Here is a 21,062-nt window from a genome sequence, read left to right as displayed (position 1 = left end):
TTTTGTAAATTTTTGTATATTTTTATACACACTGCCTTTTATTTTGGATTAAATATATAAAATGTAATAGCCTCTTTCCTCGCTCTATATAAGACTCTGAACCTGAAGCCTCTGCTATCTGAAACGGGTCCCCAGCTATCCCTAAAGTTGGGTGGTGGCAGTGTAATTATTCTTGCATAGAATTATTGGGGTGCTATCAGTGTGGGTATATAATATAAATGTGTGTGTGTGTATGTATGTATGTATGTATGTATGTATGTATGTATGTATGTATGTATATATATATATATATATATATATATATATATATATTAATATAAATGTGTGTGTGTGTATATATATATATGTATGTATGTATGTATGTATGTATATGTGTGTGTATATATATGTAATATATATATATATATATATATATATATATATATATATATATAATATTCCAAGAGCGGGAATCTGTGATATATACATTTACCCTTGCTGTGAGACTTCCAATATTTGGCATTAATAGCTCAGCAGCCTCATTTACTTATTGTCCGGCAGTTCCGAAATTGACCTGACAATAAGGGGGCGCTAGAGAGTAGTCGTGTTTATGACAAATAAGTGCACAGCTGCGGGATATCTGAGTGACTCCCCCGGCTGTTCCTGACACTTATCCACAGATGACTCTGGTAGAAGTTCAGAAAAGTTTCAGCAACAATAACACAGATGAGTACAAGTCACTTGCTTGCAATGAGACGAAGGAACTGAATAATATCACCAGCACAAGTCCAGGGAAGATGGGCGTATTTAAACACAAGGGGAATACTGATAATTAGCAGCTGGACAGAAGGAGCACTTTGAGTCCTAAAGGGGAAGAGATGAAAACCCAGCAGGGAAGCTACCTAGTACGATGAATACTAACAGCAGGAATAAGAAATTCAGGGAGCATTTTGTGCAACAAAATGCTGTGATCTTCTATTGCCAGAAACCACATGACCGTCTGTGACTTGTGACACAGGAAGACAAGAAACCCAATATTCTTACTGTCAACTGAGATACAAGGGCATGGGACCATCAATATCATTATCCAGAACCCAAAAGTGCACCACTTCCACATAACATAATCCTATATACACAGGAGAACATACTTCTATACACACATAATGACAAGCCATCCAAATCAAACACAATTCAGCTATAAAACCAGTTCTTGTCACAGTCACTCAGACTTCACAAGTCTCTTTATCCTCAAAGGAGAGCATAATATACTGTACATGTGGCCCACCCTCACAGATGAACCTGTATATCCATTGCTTTACTATGACAGATTCTTATTCCCAGGGAATAATGAAATGAAGTTCCCACTGAATGCAGAGAGTTGGAAAAACAATATATTCAAAAAAGGTTTTGTTTTCTTTTTGTATGTTTTTGGATTTTTTTTTTGTCTTTTTGTTTGTTTTTTTTTCTGATTTCCTGAAACCAGAATTACCTGTTTTTAATGTTTTAGGTAAATAGAAACAAATATGTAAATAAATTGAAATCTGCTCTGTTTAATATACCAAATTATAAAAAAATTACATTGTGTTGTTCCTCCTGTTAGTCTTCCTAAATATTTAGGAATAATTTGTCAAATGAATGCTATAATTACCCTTGACAAAGGGGTGAGTCCCTGTGTCGGGACTGTTTGAATATTGACCATGTGCACCCCAACTGTCAATTCATACGTTTTCCGCTATTGTTATTTCTTGGGGAACACTAGAATTTTCTAGATCAAACACAAAAGCTACCGCATCCTCTTTTTAAATGGGTTGTTCCGTTTTCTGATAAGTATGCAGCCCCTTAATGGCTGCAGATTTCTTGATCCTAAAAGCAAGTAGTCACATGAGCACAAGTATCAGTTTGCATGCTTCCAGCCACATTCTAACTAGTTGTGCCTGGATTCTCTCAATACAAGTGACTTGAGGGAGTTCATGTAGGTCTAGTCCGCATGTGACTGCATGTTTTAAAATCGCCTATTTACTGTCACGTGACCTGCCGCATTGGTGACAATACCAGGGAATCCTTAGAGCACACATCGCACGCTAATTGGATTCAGAAGTCTGCAGTCACATAGAGTAACAACCCCTCTAACTATGCAAGGCATTTTAAGTAAGAAAACCAGATTTATACAATTTTTGGGGGTTTTAACATTCTTTTTAACACTAGAAGTCCCAGAGAGGGGTCACTTAACATTTCTACCTTTGGAACCCAGAGACCGGTCGAATGACCTGAAGGATTTTACCTAACATCCTATAATCACCGTCTTTTGTTCTGTAATTAAGGCCATTACTGTCGCACCACAGGAGGTTGTTGTTTTCCATTTGAGTTTAGCCATTTAGTTTCTAGTTAGTTATATTCAGTTTAGACTAAGGGTCATTTGACCCTCTTTCGGGACTTCAGGGGGAGCTCGAAATTTCTGGGACTTCTAGTGTTAAAGGATTTATTTTCCATGAGCAAAGTTAATTTTTAAAGTTCATTTCAATCTATAGATCTTGGAATAATAAGTTCCACATTTAAACATGTTTAAAAAAAAAAAAAATTCTTGTGCCGAGATCTTATCTGTGTGTCTCTGGTATGTACTGTTTTTAATGGACGTGTCTAAACATAAAGAAACATGGTCTGATCATACAGAATGGTATCATAGCTGATTCTTTCTGTGAGGTAAAACATTTCCCTGTCTGTTAAAAATGTTTTACCTCCTAGAAATAATTATTCAGGATCCCATTCTCTGTTTGTGTACTTTTTTTATTTCCTCACTGGCATGGGAGATGTGGTATAATTAGACCATGTCCCTGTACAGTAAGACACGGACGACCATTACTATGTACATAGCAGGGGCACATATACAAGATTACCTTAGCACAGGAACTTTTTTTTTTTTTTTTTTTTAAACCGTTATAATTATGGAACTTATTATTATTTCAAGAACTATTGATTTAAAATGAACTTTAAAATCAACTGTTTATGGGAAAACTCCTTTAATTCCTGCTTCTGTCCCTTTGGAATATCATCTGAGCGATAGTAAATCACACGCTCAGGAGTCAGGATTTACAGAACGCAATTTTGCTTCCCACACAAAAAAGTTGAAGTTCGCTCAGCCTGAGAAATCTATAGGTTTAACTTTGACCTACCCTCAAGGACCCAAAACTTCAGAATATGCAAAATGCAAGAAAATAAAGCTAACATGTATAGTCCTATCTCAATGTGCTTTGTACTCACATATGTGATGAAGAATAACATCACACTTGCCCTTTTTTAATCCATGTTCATAGAATAATGCAAATATTATTCAGATTAATATAAATCAGTAAGCTTTTTTTGTAATTTACAGTTTGGTAATTTTACAGTATGCTTCGATCCTGTGAAACATAGCACTGAATGACTATGGTCCTTTATGAATCTTTTTAGGTATGGCCGGCCATGCAAATGGTTATACGGTACTCAACTTTAATGCCGTATCAGGAGGACTTCCCACAAATGAAACAACATTTGCCAAAATTCTAAAGGAGCAAGGATATTCTACAGGAATCATTGGTGAGCATTAGTTGTAGTGAAATTCTAAATACTGCTTCTAGATATTAAAGATGAAGATATCTATAAAGGGGTTGTTTGTCATGGACTTGCCAAACCAGTGAGGCACCAAATTGATAAATTGTCCAGATGTGATTTTTTTTGGATTAATTTCAAATCATCCAAGTAGAATAAAGTGACAACCGTGTCATTTTGCTTCTTTCCAAACTTGTATTGAAATCTCTATTTGGATTTTTAATCTGCAATTTAAATTCTTAATGTAAAATAATTGTACAATTAAGACACAAATTTTTCTTTCTTTCTTTTTTTTTTTGTTTGTTTTTTTTTCCAACCAGGTAAATGGCATGTTGGGCTCAACTGTAACTCTAGGGATGATTTTTGCCACCATCCATTAAACCATGGCTTTGATTATTTCTATGGTACTCCTTTATCACTCATGAATGACTGTGAAGTCTCAAGGCCAAGTGAAGTTCATAATGCCTTTAAAAATACGTTATGGTTCCAAGCACAGGTATTCATTATCACAGTGCTGACACTTATAGCCGGCAAGAAATGGAAATTAATCAGCATTCCCTGGAAAATAATTGGGATCTCTGCCCTATGTGTCTCAATGTACTTCATGTATTGGATTGTAACCTATGCATTCCTACCATATTGGAACTGTGTAGTTATGAGAAATTTTGACGTGGTTGAACAACCGATGGACATAGAAAGAAGTGCTGGACAAATTGTACGGGAAGCCAAAGCATTCATTAACAGGTAAAGCCTAAATACAATATACAAGATGCAAAATTAGCCAGCTCACATGGGCATGGGCTTCCCCTCTATGCAATACACCATGACCGATGTGTGTAGTACAGCAAAAGGAGAAAAATCCAACTGCCAATAATTTGGATGAAAAGCTCTAGGCTTTATTACAAACTTGTTATATTAAAAATCAAATGGCAAAAGGTTTCAAAAATTACATGACCCCCCAAGGGGTAAAACAATGACCATAGATGTAAATGGCTACGCGTTTCAGACAGATGGTTTTTTGTCAAAGCTTGGTTCGATCAGTTCCTCAGCGTCCTTTATACAATCCAATATTGAAGACAGGTGAGTAACACATGCTTCATATTATACATTTTGGTCACAAGACCCACATAAGAACATGGTCACAAATAATTGATATATCTCTACTAATATTCAAATGACCTTTATAATTAAACTTGTACAAATTTCTAAAAACTACATACAGAAATATATTCAGATACTCTTAGAAAAAATATTCATTTATAGGGATATTAATAATAATTATTGTTCCCCAACAAGACAAATAATATATAAAAAAAACAAAACAGAAAACCAATATAATGAATACAGAATCACACAATGATCAAGCATTACGTATAGAATCAAAATATAAAGATACAAAACAAATTCATATAATTTTTGAACAAAAATAGACAAATATTAGGTCTTTGAATTAATTTTGTCCTGGGAGTACACGTTTCATTTCCATTTGAAAAATTAGCCATTATTCAGAGGATTTATCAACTTATTTCATGAAGGTAACGCAATTTTTAGATGTAAATTTTTTTTTTTTTAACTTTTAAGTCTAAATATTTACAATCTAGAGGGGTTTTGATGTGGGCTAAATACTAAATAGCTCGTAATGGCCTTTTGGGAATATCATTTCATATTCTGATTCTTTTTAGCTTCCATCTTCTGGCAGATCTATCGACGACCTCCTCTTTATTTTTTAGGCGGGTACGGTATATATGCCATTCCAGAATTTGTAGATTACATGAACCCTAATGTCTATAATCTGCATTTTATATATACATGTGACCCTGTTTGAATTTCCTTTTTAGATTTTTCTCTATCGGGTGTCAAAGATGAGTATATTAAAACTTGCACATATGTGAAGCCACGTTCCGGTAATACAATCCTCCTTGCCTGTAGTAATCACCCCAAGCATACCATACGGGCTATTCCAGTAAGAGAATTCACCCGCATTAAGCAAAATTGTAGTGTGCCGTTTAATGTAAATGTGGAGCTTGACAAATCTATGGATACATTTTTTTTTTTTTTTTAAAAAGGATACTTCCCTTGTACTCTATCCAGAGCAGCATATATTGTAGCAGCAAACAGAAGAACATGTTAGCTGTTATGAATCAGGAACCAAGGAGGATCAAAAAATGTGGAAACCCAAGAAGTAACCAGAGTGGCTGGAACCTTAATGGACTGCAGATTTAATCCTGACCCACAACTAGAAGTAGCCGTGGGACGAGCCTACGATGACCTAGTCGTCTCAACACAGCCGGAGAACTAAATTCTCTTACAGATAGAAATATAAGAAAAGCTAATCTGCCTCGGAGCAATACCCAAAGATATAGATAGCCCCACCCCCCCACATGTAAAGACTACGATGATATAGGAAAATACAATACAAATCTAGAAAACAGATTCAGGAAAGATGAGGCCCAAACTATCTTTATAGGAAAGGATAGGAAAGAGCACTGTCTGCAGCCGTAAAAACTCTAAAAAAATCTCAGCACGCCTGACATGGAAAAACCCTGAGCCCACACTGCCTCTTCCCCATTATATCAGTACCCTGATGTTACTGGTATCCAAAAACACTAATATAGATGAGGGACTGAATTTAATACCAAGCATGACGAAACACAATACATTGCAGAATCATGGAGCTAAGTATACAGACACTCCCAGCAGGGAATGATCCAATTCCACCAGGAACTCCACACAAGCAAAATAGGAATCAAGCAATAGTATCAAAACAGAAAAAAACAAGACGAAAGTGGAAACAATAAGTAGAGGTACAAAGACCAACTTATCTTGAGAGGAGTTCTGGTAGAGAACAGGGCTAGTTTCAGAATGTCCTTAACACACAACACACAGGAAATCAATTGAGCACCGGCAAGTAACTGGAGAAAACTACTCAGTTATATAGTCCCAATCTGAAATGCTTGATTGTGAGTCCTCTACAGGTGTGTAACTCTCATTCCACTAGTCAACTGCACTTCCACCACTGACCACAAAAGGGAGCCCCAAACTGGAAAATGTATTCACAACAGTTAGCCCCTTGTACAGATCTCACATATCGAAATAATAACAAAAACTCACGACCAGTGTTTACTTTACAATATAGTCAGGGCTGTATTTGTCCTTTATGCTACCCTAGACACTTTAAGTGGTAGTACCCCTTACTGACAACTCAAACTATGAGTCTGTGCACACATCTATTTCAGGCAGATCTATACTGTAAAACAGTTGAAAAAGACAAAAGCTTAAAAAATGAGCATCTGCACTTAGTGCACATACATTCAGTTGTTTGAGCTTCTTTTAACCGCTTCAAGTTTTCAAATACACTAAGTGGTTAAAATAGGAAACCTAACCGTTTTTTGGACTGCTACCGCTAGGAAGTTGCTGACTAGAGCTTAGTACAATTTTAATTAAAAAATGAAAACTGAAGCCAAAACACGTTAGAAAAGAAGCAAAAAAAATAAAAAAAAAGATTCCAGGATTTCCTAACTGATCCTCCTTCTGAAAAACTCAAAAGATTTGCAGATGTCTAAAAGCAATGGTGTGCACATAACCTAACAGTTCACATTCCCTTAAGATACTAGTTAAGGTGCTCGTGCACAGACTACAGTTGGCCGAACCCAGAGATAGACAGGTACGGCCGACAGTCTGATTGTCAGGGAGATGAGGACCCAGCATGTCCAATTTCGGACTGTGGATACTTTTTTTTTTTTATGAGATGAGCACACTATCAGATGTTTAGTAGCATCTGTCTCCTAAAGAACATGCGCAATCAACAAAGTGAGTGCTCCTGTGTATGGGACAGTCAGGGAGATAGCTGCCAGCCGAATGATGGTACACCTATCTATAGTGTATTTAGTCATTGAGACAGCTATATTTTTAGTCCGACACACTGACCCTATAATGATCTACATTCAAGTCTAATAAGTTAAAGTGAACTTGTCAAGTGAAATATGCACTCAGAACCACGAGCAGTTCTGGGTGCATATTGCTAATCACGGCCTAACTGTCCCTGTATCTGGTAGCCTAGATAAAGATATCTTTTTAAAGATCATTTATGATATTCTAATGAGGCCAGCAACTAGTTGCAAGGGAGTTACGTCCCCTGGCTAGTCGGACCCATTAGCATGTTAGCACGCCCACAGTGGCTTGCTAACATGCTAATGAATGCGCAGCGTCAGAGGCTTAGTGTGCAAGATCAGAATGCCCCCGGACGTCCGGTCATGCGCATTACACCAGTTTTAAGCTGGAACGCGTACACCTGGCTGCATAGTATGCATGACTAGAAGTGTGGGACTTCTGATCATGTGAACAGAGCCGAAATCCAGCATCTGGCACAGGGGCAGCAGCGTGCAGTGAGATTAACCATGCCTCTGACGCTGCACGTTCATTAGCATGTTAGCCCACCCCTGTTTAGCTTAAAGGGGTTGTCTTATCTAGAATAACAAGTTACTCTGTGTCACTCTGACTGCAGACTTCCCAGCGCACTCATGGCAATCAAGTATGCAATATGCATTCTCTTGGTCAGAACTCTGCAAGGGGGTATGGCCTCACTTAATGAACTTGTATTGAGCAAGGTCATGCCCTCTGGATGGGTTCTAGTGGGGAATCTGCACATCACATACCCAACCGCCATCCCCAACAGTCTCCTATACTTCGGCACTCAAAAAGGACAAAGTAAACTTGATTTTTCTTGTGCACAAAAATTAACTTTATGTATCACTAAGATTTTTAAGTTATCAAGGATTGACAGTTGTACAGACATTTCGGCTATTGCATCATAAGCCTTTTTCAATAAACTGTCTGTTGATTGGTTCTTTATGATATGATATGCAAGTATCACAGATTATAAAACTCATGAATATAGAAAAGGTAGCTTTACTGACCAGGAAACCAAGATATAAAAGTATGCCTTATTAATCATCCATGAATACACTCTTAAACATCAATGTTAGTATATATGTGCCCAAATATCTATAAAGCTACCTTTTCTATATTCATGAGTTTATAATCTGTGATACTTGCATACAGTGTTGGACTGGTTACCGGGGGAATTTTGAGTAATGCCAGGCCTGGATTCAGGTACCTGCATTGCACTCCGGAGCTCTCACCTGAGCTCCGGTGTGCAGCCAAGACTGTACTGAAAGTGCTGAGTGATTCCCCGGCAATTGCGGTTCAGTTCATGTTTGCTGCAGACAGGCCGGGCTGATCTCCGGAGTTCAGGTGAGAGCACAGGAGATCACCCCGGCTTGTCTGCAGCTGACATGAACTGAACCACAATTGCCGGGGAATCAATCACTCGGCGCTCACGTATAGTCTCGGCTGCACAGCGGAGCTCAGATGAGAGCTCCGGAGTGCAATGCAGGTACCTGAATCCAGGCCTGGCATTACTGGAAATTCCTCCGGTAGCCAGTCCGACGCAGCTTGCATATCATATCATAAAGAACCAATCAACAGACAGCTTATTGAAAAATGTTTATGACACAATGGCCGAAATGTCTGTAAAACTGTCAATCCTTGATAACTGAAAAATCTTGGTGATAAAGTTTTTTTTTTTGCACAAGAAAAATCAAGTTTACTGTGTCCTTTTTGAGTGCCGAAGTATATGAGACTGTTTGAAATTTATGCAAAATTTACTTCTGAGCACTTACTGATGGTTGAGCTAAGCCTTTCTCTTATATTTGACCTCCATTCCCAGCGCAGACAACAGAGATTCCTCAATAGTGCACAGTGAGTGTACTGGGAGAACTCACAAATCTGCAGTCACACAGAGTGACTTTAGACTTGCCATTCTACACTGGACAACCCCTTTTAATATTTGCTTAAAAATATATTTTTTAATATGCAAATGAGAAGGCTTTGGTGCACCCTCAGCATGGCCTGTGCCTTGGTGCCCTTATATTTGCATAAGAAAGTCAGTTCCTTGCTTTGATTGACAGCACAGTAAAATCAGACATGCAAGCTGATTTTAGACAGTACTCATTTTTACTAATAGAGCGCTGTCAATAAAAACAAAAAAGACTTTAAATTACAAATACGAGGGTGTAAAGGTGCCCCGCAGCAAAGGCCACACCGGTAGTGCACCAAAGCTCTCTCATTTGCATATTAAATAAAAGTAGATTTTTCTGCAAATATTAAAGAAGCACTCCGGTAATTTTTTTCCCCTTAACCTGTGTAAATGTTAGTGTAGTGTAATGATTGTGATTCATTCGCTGATCACTGTTTTCTCATGTGCCTGACTCCATAATGACTGCACATCCACAGATGATCTCTGCAGACTTCCTTCTTCTCTGGTCTTCTGCAGCACATCTCAACATAGTGCCCTGAAAAATACTGTCATTATAATGTTTCTGAATAAAAAAAAAACACCAATTCTGTGCCTTAAATAAGCCCTATGCTGCCCCCCTGAAAAAATTATTGCTCCTTATTGTGCTACCTACAAAAAAATATTACTCCACACTGTCCCTCTTAATGTATATGGCCTCCACACTATCCTCTCCTATAAAATATTCCAACCATACTGTCGCCACTTATATACTATGTCCGCCCTTGTGCGCTATGACCATCACACTGCCCCTAATAAACTAAAATGTTACATTGTCCCCCCTTATACTCTATGACCACTACACCATCTCCCATCGTGTACTATAACTGTTACACTGCCTCCTAATAATCTAAAACGACACACTGTCTGCCCTTATAAATTATGCCCATCACACCTTACTCAATTATGAACTATGATCTGCACTGTCCTCACATCATGCTGCCCCTTCTTATAATTTTCCATGCATGCTTCCCCTCTGCATACTGAGCCCTCACACTGCCCCTCTCCATACTCTATTTCCTCTGCTGCCACTTCTCCACAATGAGCTCCCAATACTGCTAGCCCTTTTTACATAATGACTACATAGGTAAGGATGGTTGACCTCGGGGAGATCAACATTCAACACCGCAGAGACACCATCACGTGTTTCTCAAAGCAGCGACACTACAACAAGGCCCCCTGGGAAAATGTAGTCTTCTACTAGGCATTGCTTCCACTAGCCAGTTTCCTACTCCACACTGATGAGGTGCAAAACATATTACCAATACCCCAAAACAGCTGTCTGTGGATGGATACCATGTTTTTGTATAGGCTGTTTCCTTGATTTGGAGACTGCCCTTCCTGTGGTTGTTCCTTCCCGGTGAAAGACCTGGCTAGTTTCCTGCCAGCATTGAGAAACATGTGATGGTGTCTCCGCTGCATTCTTGTTTTGCTTTTTACATAATGAGACCTCCATGCTGCCCCACTCATCATACTGAAACCACCACACTACCTCACGCCTAATGCTGAACCCCCCCCCCCCACACTATCCCACTTTTCATACTGAGTCCTCTACATTGCTCCACTCCATACTGAGCCCACCCATGCTGCCTCTTCTGCATACTGAGTTCTCACACTGCCCTTTTCCATATTGAACCCACATGCTTTCCCTTCTCCATAATGAGCTCTCAATGCTGGCCCACCTCTCCATACTGACCCACCACTATACTGAGCCCTTACACTTTTCCTCATCGATTTTGTCTCTTGCACTATCCCTCACCCTCTGTAAGCCCCTCTAAACCCCTGTCTACAGTAATACGCCTCCTAAAACCCTGTCTACAGTATTAGGCTTCCTAACCCCCCCTCTACAGTAATAGCTCCCCCCTACACTCCCATCTATAGTAATAAACTCCCAAACTCTAAAACTATACTAAGAGCCCCCCTAACTCCCAGACTACAATAATAGGCCTCCTAATCCTCAGTCTTTAGTCATAGGCCTCATAGTCCCAACTCTATAGCATTAGCCTCTCCCCTCATGCCCAGTCTGTATTGGCCACCCCCTCATGCCCAGTCTATATTAGCCTCCCCCACCCCCTCATGCCCTGTCTGTATTAGTCCCAGCCTCCCTCTCATGCTCAGTCTGTATTAGCCTCACTCACCTTTCCTATGAATCTTCAGTTCTGCGATCGCTTACCTGCTACAATGGCTGTAGCCTTCCTCTTGCTGCTGCTCCTGTGTCCGGCACCTTCCTCCTGCTCCGGTGAGTGTTCTTTCCTCTTCTGACTCCAGGAGTTCATCACGTCCTCCTCCGCAGTATCCTGCTGTGATGTCTGCACTCGGCAGCATTGGATGCCACAGTAGGGAGCTGATTGGATTGCCTCTGACCCCAGAAGTGCAGACGCTGGCACTTCCGTGGTCATTCAATTCCCTGTGCCTGCAGTTTATTAGTATTCGTGTAGCACCCAAGGATATGGGGTACTCGGTTCCGGGCAGTGTCTCTCTTGGGAATGTCATGGTGGTGGCCGTTACCCAGTTCCATGCCCTGGGCCCTTTTTGTAATGGGGATATTTATAGGGGAGAATAACATAATGTTCACATGTTACGCCACTTGCGTTGTTGCGGCTATATGTAGGGAGCCGCCGCTGTAGAATATCTCTACTGGGGCTGGTGGTATTGGCAGCTAGAATGGTAGACCCTCTGCAAGTAGGGTTTTACCCCAGAGGGTGTATGGTGCGGAGGGCGTCGGAAGAAGGGAGTCCACACAGGTGTTCAGTGAAACTGGTTTACTCACTGCTAGTAGATAGTTGCCCAAGGCCAGCTGGTTTCGCCTCCAGGTCCCCTTCGTCCCAGTGCCAGTTTGGTTCTCTGGTACCTTCTTCCCCCGCACCGGTCTCTGGTAAGTGGGTCCCCGTGGTATAGAACTGCGGTTCCTCGTTCTGTGGTTTGTCCACTTCTGTATGCTTGACAGTAGCGTGAACCCTGTGGGGTTGGAGTCTCTGGTCCTATCCCCAGTTCTCCCTTTGCTACTGAGTCTTCAGATTCTTTAGGGTCAGCAAGGTCCTTGATGGTCCCCTTTACTGTGCAGGTCGGCATGAAGCTCTTTCCTGTCTTTGGGTCCTGTACCCCATCGGTGCTTAGTTCCGGGAGTACTCCACCGTACTCTACCGGCAACCACTTCTCCTGGGTACCAGGTCACCGTCATCCCAAGTCAGGATGTTACTTTTCTTCCACCTTCACTCCTCACCTGTCTGACACTCATCTGACTACTCTCCACAGTCTGCTCTTCCAACCTGGTAAACTAGTGGACTGGATTGGCTCCACCTCTAGGCGGCCATCCATTGGTCCCACCATAGCTGGGTACCGTTGTATGAGGGATTTGTTGGGGGGAAAACTGATTACCTGGGTTTTTGTTGGTACCGGCACTGGGGTTCTGAGTCCCTAAGTGGGTAGGCTCTGCATCCTTGTGGGGATGCAGAACCTTGTAACACCTTGATGGTTTCAGGGGTGCTACATTCGCATCTTAAAGATGCAGATACAAATAAATGAGATGCGAAGCCTCCTTCCGAAAATACAGCGAATTTATTAGACTGTCTAATGGAGAGGGAGGTAAGTTAAAAAAAAAAAAATTGATACCAGAGACTGCCACCCCTGCAGCCTGTCGCACCAGACCTCGGGTGCTTAGTGGCAAATACGGGCCTGAATATAGTTCAAATTTAACCAGATATAACATCGACGATGATCTATGCATTAGCGATTTCATGATGAGGAGATACTCTCAAAAATCCTTAGTCTGAGGTGTTCAGTTGTTGCAAAGAGAGCTAAAAAAAAAATCTGCAATCATGTCTCCCCAAGTTGTGGTGTTTTTGTTTTTGTTTGTTTTTTTTTCTTTTCAGCCATACTGCCTTCTCATACCTGGTTGTATGACAAGGGGTTTTACAAGTATGGTAGGAATAGTTGTAGAACATGCACACATGCATATACCACAAAAACATTTACTGATCATAAAAGCAGTAAGGAGCATGCTATCATACACTATATTAACTGCAGTGCAAACTATGTGGTGTACTTGATGGAATGTACACACTATAAATTGAAATATGGGGTGTCATGATCCAGGACCGGGATTCTCCGCGCCAGAATTTCCCAGATCCGGTCTGGTCATGACATGGGTTAACTCCCATCAGCCTCGTTCTGGCTTTAGGAGACACTATATCTGGTCTCTGCAATTGCATTCTGGTGCTGGTTATAGTTTTGCTCTGCAGCCTGTGACTAGCTCTGGTGAGAATTCCTGTTTGACCTGACTCCTTGTTACCGTGTCCTGACCTGTATCCTTCCCCATTCGTCCTTCTGTCCCAGCCCCTGGCTTCCTGGTCTTGTCTGTTGTTTGTGTTTCCCTCTCCATACCTGATCTCCCGACTTCCAACTTGGTTCTGTTTTCTGACTTGATTTTAATCGTTTCTTTGCAGTGACTTTACTTTCCTGGCTAAAGACCCTGACTGTTTAACTACTCTATTGCCCCCTGGTGGTTCGCCTGTTAACTGCCTGGTGAAGTTACTCTGCTGTAGTTCAGCTGCCTTTCTGTTACAGTGTTACTTTGTCTCTCCTTCACTACTCTACTGCCACCTTGTGGGGAATTTGCTGTACTATGTCTTACCAGCCCTTTGTACAGCGTGACATGTGGAATGTACGATAAGCCCCTAAATAAACATGTTTCCGAACAGATCTCTGATATTATTTCTTTGAACAATACCGAAAATATATCACAGGTAGCTAAACATTTTATTTAATGTCCTAATCTGTTGATGACCTATTTAAAGTGTGCAGTATAGAGAGGGTTTTTCTACCTAATTAAGGTGGGGGAAATCACAAAAGGGTCTTTCTCACAAGGGAGGCAAATTGGATATTCCACCTGGGTACATGCTCTCCGAATCTGTTACATTCAAGAAGGGAGATTCTTTTTCATTACCGATGTCTAAACATTATTTATTTCTGGTCGCATTTGAAATTATTAGGTAATACTTGAATTATGTGTTATACTGGATTCATATATACCGACACATATAAATAAATGTTTTCACAATCCTCTTCTTTTTTTTTTTTTTTTTATGTAGGACAAAATTCATGCAAAGACCTAATGTTTGTCTATTTTTGTGCAAAAATTATAGTAATTTTGTGTATATATATATATATATATATATATATATATATATATATATATATATATATATATATAATCTCTTTTTTTTATATTTTTAGTCTATATGTAATACTTGCTCATTCTGTGATTCTGTATTCATCTATAATGTTTTTTTTATTTTTTATATGTTTATCTTGTTGGGAAACAATAATTAATTATTAATAATATCAAAGTAAAGGGATATTTTTTCTATCGGAATATATTTTTGTATGTAGTTTTAAGAAATTTGTACAAGTTTAATTATAAAGGTCATTTGAATATTTAAGAGATATATCAATTATTTGTGACCATGTTCTTATGTGGGTCTTGTGACCAAACTGTATAATATGAAGCATGTGTTATGGGTCATATTTGAGAATATCACATTGTAATGGAATTCCTTACTCACCTGTCTTCAATAATGGCTACCATATAAAGGATGCTAAGGAACTGAACGAACCAAGCTTTGACAAAGGACCGTGTGTCTGAAATGCGTAGCCATTTACATCTATGGTTATTGTTTTACCCCTTGGGGTCATGTAATTGAAGTCTTTTGGTATTTTGCCATTTGATTTTTAATGTAGCAGGTTTGCTATGAAACCTAGAAATTTGTATCCAAATTATTAGGAGCTGGACTTTTTTCCTTTTGCTATACATATAATATACTGTACATTGCACTTTAGTAGCAAACAACAATATAATGGTTAAAGGGAATCTGTCAGCAGGTTTTTGGTACCTCATCTCACAGTAACATAATGTAGGCAAGGAGATTCTGAATCCCACAGTGTGTCACATAGATTACTGGCTGCAGATGTTCTCACATAATCAAAGAATTGAGTTTTAAGCAGCTTACATAGCAGAAATCTGCCAACAAATTCTCTTTATTAATTAAAACTGGTAGAACATTATATAATCCTATTTAGTCTATTACTGTAACTGCTCTATTTGCCTACTCAAAAGAAAGTTTTTTTTATATCCTTTATTACACTTTGGAACCATGAACATTTTGTTCAACATACAATTCTAATACTTTATTTCTAGCTCCTATCTAGCAGCCTGTCGCATCCTTTTATAAATTACATAAATATAGTAAAGATATTATATTATTTTGTGAGTTTCTATCCCACTATTGACCAATTTACAACTGGTAATATAAGATTTGTATCGGACCAGTGACGAAAACTGGCAGCAAGAAGGGTCAACATGTGGGGTTGTTACCAAGAAATCACATCAGGGACAGCATCAAAAAGCAAGCAAGTGACCAAATACAAGCCAAGGTCAGAAAGCAGGATGATTAAAATAGTATCAAAGGAGCAAAAGAGCAGAGATGTGGACAGAGAGCTAAACTAAATAACTGGAAATACTGTATGTTACAAGGTTTAAAAATAGTAAAATAGCTGAAGCTCTATACAGGGCTAATCAGAAGACCGAAGTAAGCCCTAGGCACCCTGTATGCAATCACAAGTCCCATGGAATGCATAAATCTGCCATATTATCTCACTGCAGCAGTGCCTAGTGACAGAAATTAAGAGGGGGCTGGGACCGAAATGTATATCACAGTATCACTCTCTACTTTGATAGCTATGTATTTTGTTTACCTAATAACAACATATCACTAATCATTCGGTTCCATCATGTTTTAGGAATAGAGACAGGCCGTTTCTTCTTCTTGTATCTTTCCTTCATATCCACACTCCTCATTATACTACCAAGGAGTTCAGAGGAAGAAGCCAACATGACTTGTATGGAGACAACACGGAAGAAATGGACGGGATGATTGGTACGTTCCATATACAGTACATACATTGTATATTTTATTATGAGGGTTATTGAAAGGATAAGTTTGATGTAGAAACTAAAATAGACTTATGTAGAACAGATGTCCTACTAGATCATAATCCATTTTGTTTTTTGTTTTTGTTTTTTTTGTTTTGTCTAGTGGATAGAAATCTTCAGATTGCTACAAGGCAGTCAATAACCTAAACAATTTAATACAAACATTGGCATTTGGGTAAAATTTAGGAGCGATACTGTACAGTCTTTATTTTCTAGATTTCAATGGCTGCTTGTATATATTTACAATGTTTCTTACTTTTACTCCTATGCAGAGTATGATTACACTTAGTGATATTGTGTTACTGTAAATTTGTTTTTCCTGCCATTTGACTCCCAATGACACACAAACATCTTCAGGGTTTCTTCTTTGTCAAGTGTAATCCTCCTTATGGTGTTGGGCCTTTTTGTTTCTGTAAGTTACTGTTGTAAAATGATTAAATGTTGTAAATTTCATCTCTATGGGATAGCCATGAGAAAACAATTTGATTTATGTGCCCTGTTCCATTCTAAAGAGGCTGGTCTTCACCTCTGCAATTGGAATCCTCGCTTCATTCAATTTCTAGGCCAAACTAGATGCCATAACATGGCAGAATACAGTGTGTGTGTGTGTGTGATATAGATATAGATAAATACATAATATTTATTTTTAATTTTTTTTTTGTGGAAAATTGGAGATTTATGGTTACAAAGAAGAGAAAAGGATGGAGAGTTGGATGTTAGGGGCAATGGAGAAGATGCTCATGGTCATGGCTAATGGAGATAATCAACAGTTTTAAAATCTAGAGGCATGATGAGATCGATGTTCAAGAATTAAATTTTTCTACTTCTGATTTTTTTCTAAAATTTGATAATCTAGAAACTATTAAATTCAATGAAAATGGCAAGTTTGCATTAGGCTGGATTCACACAACCATAATCGGGCTTTTGATCACAGTAGAACCTGGGTTTTTGGAGGTGGAGGCATCTGTCTTTGAAAATCGGAGACTGTACTTGGATGCCAACAGAGGGAAGTCTTATATTATTGTATATGTATGTATGTATGTACATATGTATGTGTGTGTGTGTGTGTGTGTCTGTGTGTGTGTGTGTGTCTGTGTGTATATAGAGATATATATATATATATATATATATATGTATGTATGTATATATATATATATATATATATATATATATATATATATATATATATATAAAATGTATATGTGCGTTTCTAATATTTAGAACCAGAAAGTAATACACATTCAATTTTACTAACTGTTTTTAAGTCTAATTTTGGTTTATTTTTCTACTTTTATTTTTTTGCATGGCTATACTGAATAGCTGCTCTTCCTATTTCTCTCAGTAGTTGGTGAAATAAAGTACATTTCCTTTTTCAATGAGAAAATCACAAAGAAAAGCTAATTGTTACATGCCCTTAGGCTATGTGCGCACTAGAAAAAAGATTTTTCTCAAGAAAATTTTCTTAAGAAACTTCTGGGAGTTGAAGATTACAGCCCCTGCGGTAAAAAACCGCACCATAAACTCATGCGTTTTTGCCTCAGTTTTGCCGTGGTTTTTCCGCAGGTTGGTCCCTGCGTTTTTTTACACTGTAACTGCAATAAATAATATAGATAATAGATAATCGATAGACAGACAATGGATAGAGGGAAAGATGGATAGATGAATAGATAGATAGATAATAGATGAGAAAGACCTATATAATGTCCCACCTCCCTGCATATTCTAAGCTGGCACCCTTTAGTGACTTTCATGTGGCACTAAAGGGTGCTTAGCCTTGTATTTAGCCAAAAAATAAATAATTTAAAGAAAACGACGTGAGGTCTCCCCTATCTTTTGAAGCCAGCTAGAGTAAAGCAGACGGCTGCAGCCTGCAAACCACAGCTGGCAGCTTTTACCTTGGCTGGTAATCCAAAACAGAGGGCACCCCACGCTGTTATTTTAAATAAATAATTTAAAACAAAAAACGTGGGGTCCCCCCCCAAATTGGATCACCAGTCAAGGTAAAGCGGACAGCTGTGGTCTGGTATTCTCAGACTAGGGAGGTCCACCGTTATTGGAAACTCCCCAGCCTAAAAATAGCAGGCCACAGCCACCCCAGAAGCGGCGCATCCATTAGACGAGCCAATCCTGGCGCTTTGCCCCAACTCATCTCGTTGCCCTGGTGCGGTGGCAAACTGGGTAATATATGGGGTTGATGCCAGATGTGTAATGTCACCTGGCATCAGGCCCTGGGGTTAGTGATGTCAAGCATCTATCAGATACCTGACATCACAAACCCAGTCAGTAAGAAATAGACAACAAAAAAAGTTTTATTTGAAAAAACATTCCCTCTTTCACCAATTTATTGAAAAGAAAAATCAAATCCGGGTCTGGCGTAATCCAATAAGGGGGTCCTACGACGATCCATACCATAGTCACTGTCCCATTCAATGAAGAACAGAATGTTCTCCATTGACTGGGAGAGTAGTGCAGTGACCTGAGCTAACATCAATGGGTCAGCCCAGGTCACTAAACACCAATTTTATAAACCAAATAGAGAAAATATCTTCTAATAGACCGAAAAACTAAACTTCTCTAAAATCAATTTTTATTTATAAACGTTAAAATAGTTAAATCAAGCCATATCTCAAACTATCATATATAGCTATATCGGTCAGTGAGCACACATCAGGTCGTGTAGAGCTGAATACACTCTCTGATAGGGATATTAGTCTAGCAGGTGAGGGATAGCCCAAGGTGATTTTACTTAGTAGTTTAGGGATAGCAATGAGATATTAAAGTAGGGGCCAGGCTACAAATCCCTAATCTCACTCCTTCCTGGTCGCGGAGGTTTACACACCATAAGGTTTTGGGCACCCCCGCTCAGTGTCGGCTATCCCTAATAATCCCTATAACTGACTGTGTGCCAATAATTGACCCAAAGGGGTGTACTTAGTGCTGAAGTCAGAGTGGTTCAGTCACACAATGTGCATAGTCAGTACCCTGGTTAGTATTAGGTATTATTCTTGGTCAAATGAACAGTTCCCAATCGGAATTACTTATACACACACACTCCCTTTTGGAAATGTATGGAAAAAAAAGGGGGGGTTCTGAAAGTTGCTATTTGAAACTGCTACTCAGTACAGTCGACCAACAAATTATGTGGACCCGTAATTAATTTAGTCCCAGGTAGGTAAACTTATCTTGCTGGAGAGTGAACTCCCAGAAGAATCCTGACGCGTTTCCTCCACTTTGTTTGGGGTTCATCAGGGGAGGTTACCACACTGTGAAAATTCACCAATTCCAGGTCACCTTATAGTTTTTAGTGTCCTGCAAACAGATCCCTTTAAGGTGTTGAAGAGAGTGATTTAAAGGTCCTCTTGTCCTGTGCCAAAGGGGACTTCAGCAACCCACCCTGTCAGTACGGGGCTGAATAGGATCAGCTCAGGTCACTGCAGGAGATGACGAGCGCTGCTGTCAGGAGGTTAGATGAGATCATTACCTGCTGCCAAGATCTCCTGCAGTCCTGACATCAGCGCTGTCACTGACTTCTATGCCTGCCGCGTTCTCAGCGAAGAATTGCAGGAGCCCGTGACGTCACCGCTAGTGACAGTCTCGGGCCATCTGCAAGACGTGACATGAGAACGCAGCGGGCAATGGAAGGCATTGACAGCGTTGACTTCAGGAGAGCAGGAGATCGTCACTGCAGGTAATTATCTCATCTAACCTCCTGACAGCAGCACTCGTCATCCCCACGGCTGCCAGCACTGCAGTGTGAGAAGCTGCTGATACTGCAGTGCGGCCAGACACTGACACTGCTGAGCGAGCAGCCGCAGTGCTGGAGCGGGACACAGACTGCACGGGCACCCGATGGAGGTCACATGGAAAAGCTTCCATGCGGCGTCCAGGGAGTGTGATGTGTTTACTCTCTGCTCCGCTTCCTCTTCCTGTCATAATGACATCACTTCCCTGCAAAACGCAGGCAGTGATGAACATTACCGCAGGTATACCGAGGGTATACCGCACATCATTTGCTACCTGCGGTATGCCCACGGTATTTCGCGATTACATTACAGTGAATGGAGTGAAATACCGCAGGTACCTGCGGAAAAGAAATGACATGCACATTTTCTCAAGAAATTTTCTAAATAACTTCTGCAGAAAGAATTTTCTTGAGAAAAAAATGCTGTGTGCGCATAGCTATTTTTTCCCCATAGGTTTTGCTGGGAAATGTCTGCTTAAAGATTACAAACCTTTCTCAAGAAATTTCTGCAGCAAAAGCGCAGGTAAAAACGCAGTGTGCGCACAGGGCCTTAAGTATGAAAATCTTGTATGAGTGGTCATGTGATGGTTGCTGGAATTAGCAAGCAGAGCTGAGTCTTGACTGAGTAAACAACATGCTTTTAGGATTGGGCAAGCTACAGTGCTAAATTTTATAACTAAGGCTGGAGTCACACTTGTGAGTGCCTCACGTGTAACTCGCACGAGTCTCTCATTGAATCACCCGGCATGGCCACACACTATGCATACAGGTGCGTCTGAGCTGCATAGAGATACATGCAACCAACCCGCTCCTGTCAGGGGAGTGTGCGGCCAAGCCGGGTTCTACCATGAGAGACTCGCGCGAGTTACACGCGAGGCACTAGCAAGTGTGATTCTGGCCTAAAGGAGTTG

At 39.9% G+C, this 21,062-nt stretch overlaps 1 protein-coding gene across 5 annotated transcripts in view; it reads left to right on the top strand.

Annotated features, from left to right (window-relative positions):
* LOC142287883 (arylsulfatase H-like) overlaps positions 1–21,062 on the top strand; it is a 281,549-nt gene that overhangs the window by 189,158 nt on the left and 71,329 nt on the right. For all 5 annotated transcript variants that reach the window (XM_075333476.1, XM_075333477.1, XM_075333475.1 and 2 more), the window contains exons 4-6: positions 3,427–3,552; positions 3,885–4,308; positions 16,217–16,353. In XM_075333476.1, coding sequence (XP_075189591.1) covers positions 3,427–3,552; positions 3,885–4,308; positions 16,217–16,353 — 687 coding nt within the window. The remainder of the gene's footprint in view (positions 1–3,426; positions 3,553–3,884; positions 4,309–16,216; positions 16,354–21,062) is intronic.

This window comes from Anomaloglossus baeobatrachus, chromosome 2 (genome assembly GCF_048569485.1).
Source record: "Anomaloglossus baeobatrachus isolate aAnoBae1 chromosome 2, aAnoBae1.hap1, whole genome shotgun sequence".
Classification (NCBI taxonomy): Eukaryota; Metazoa; Chordata; class Amphibia; order Anura; family Aromobatidae; genus Anomaloglossus; species Anomaloglossus baeobatrachus.
This window is presented reverse-complemented; position numbering and strand designations above follow the sequence as displayed.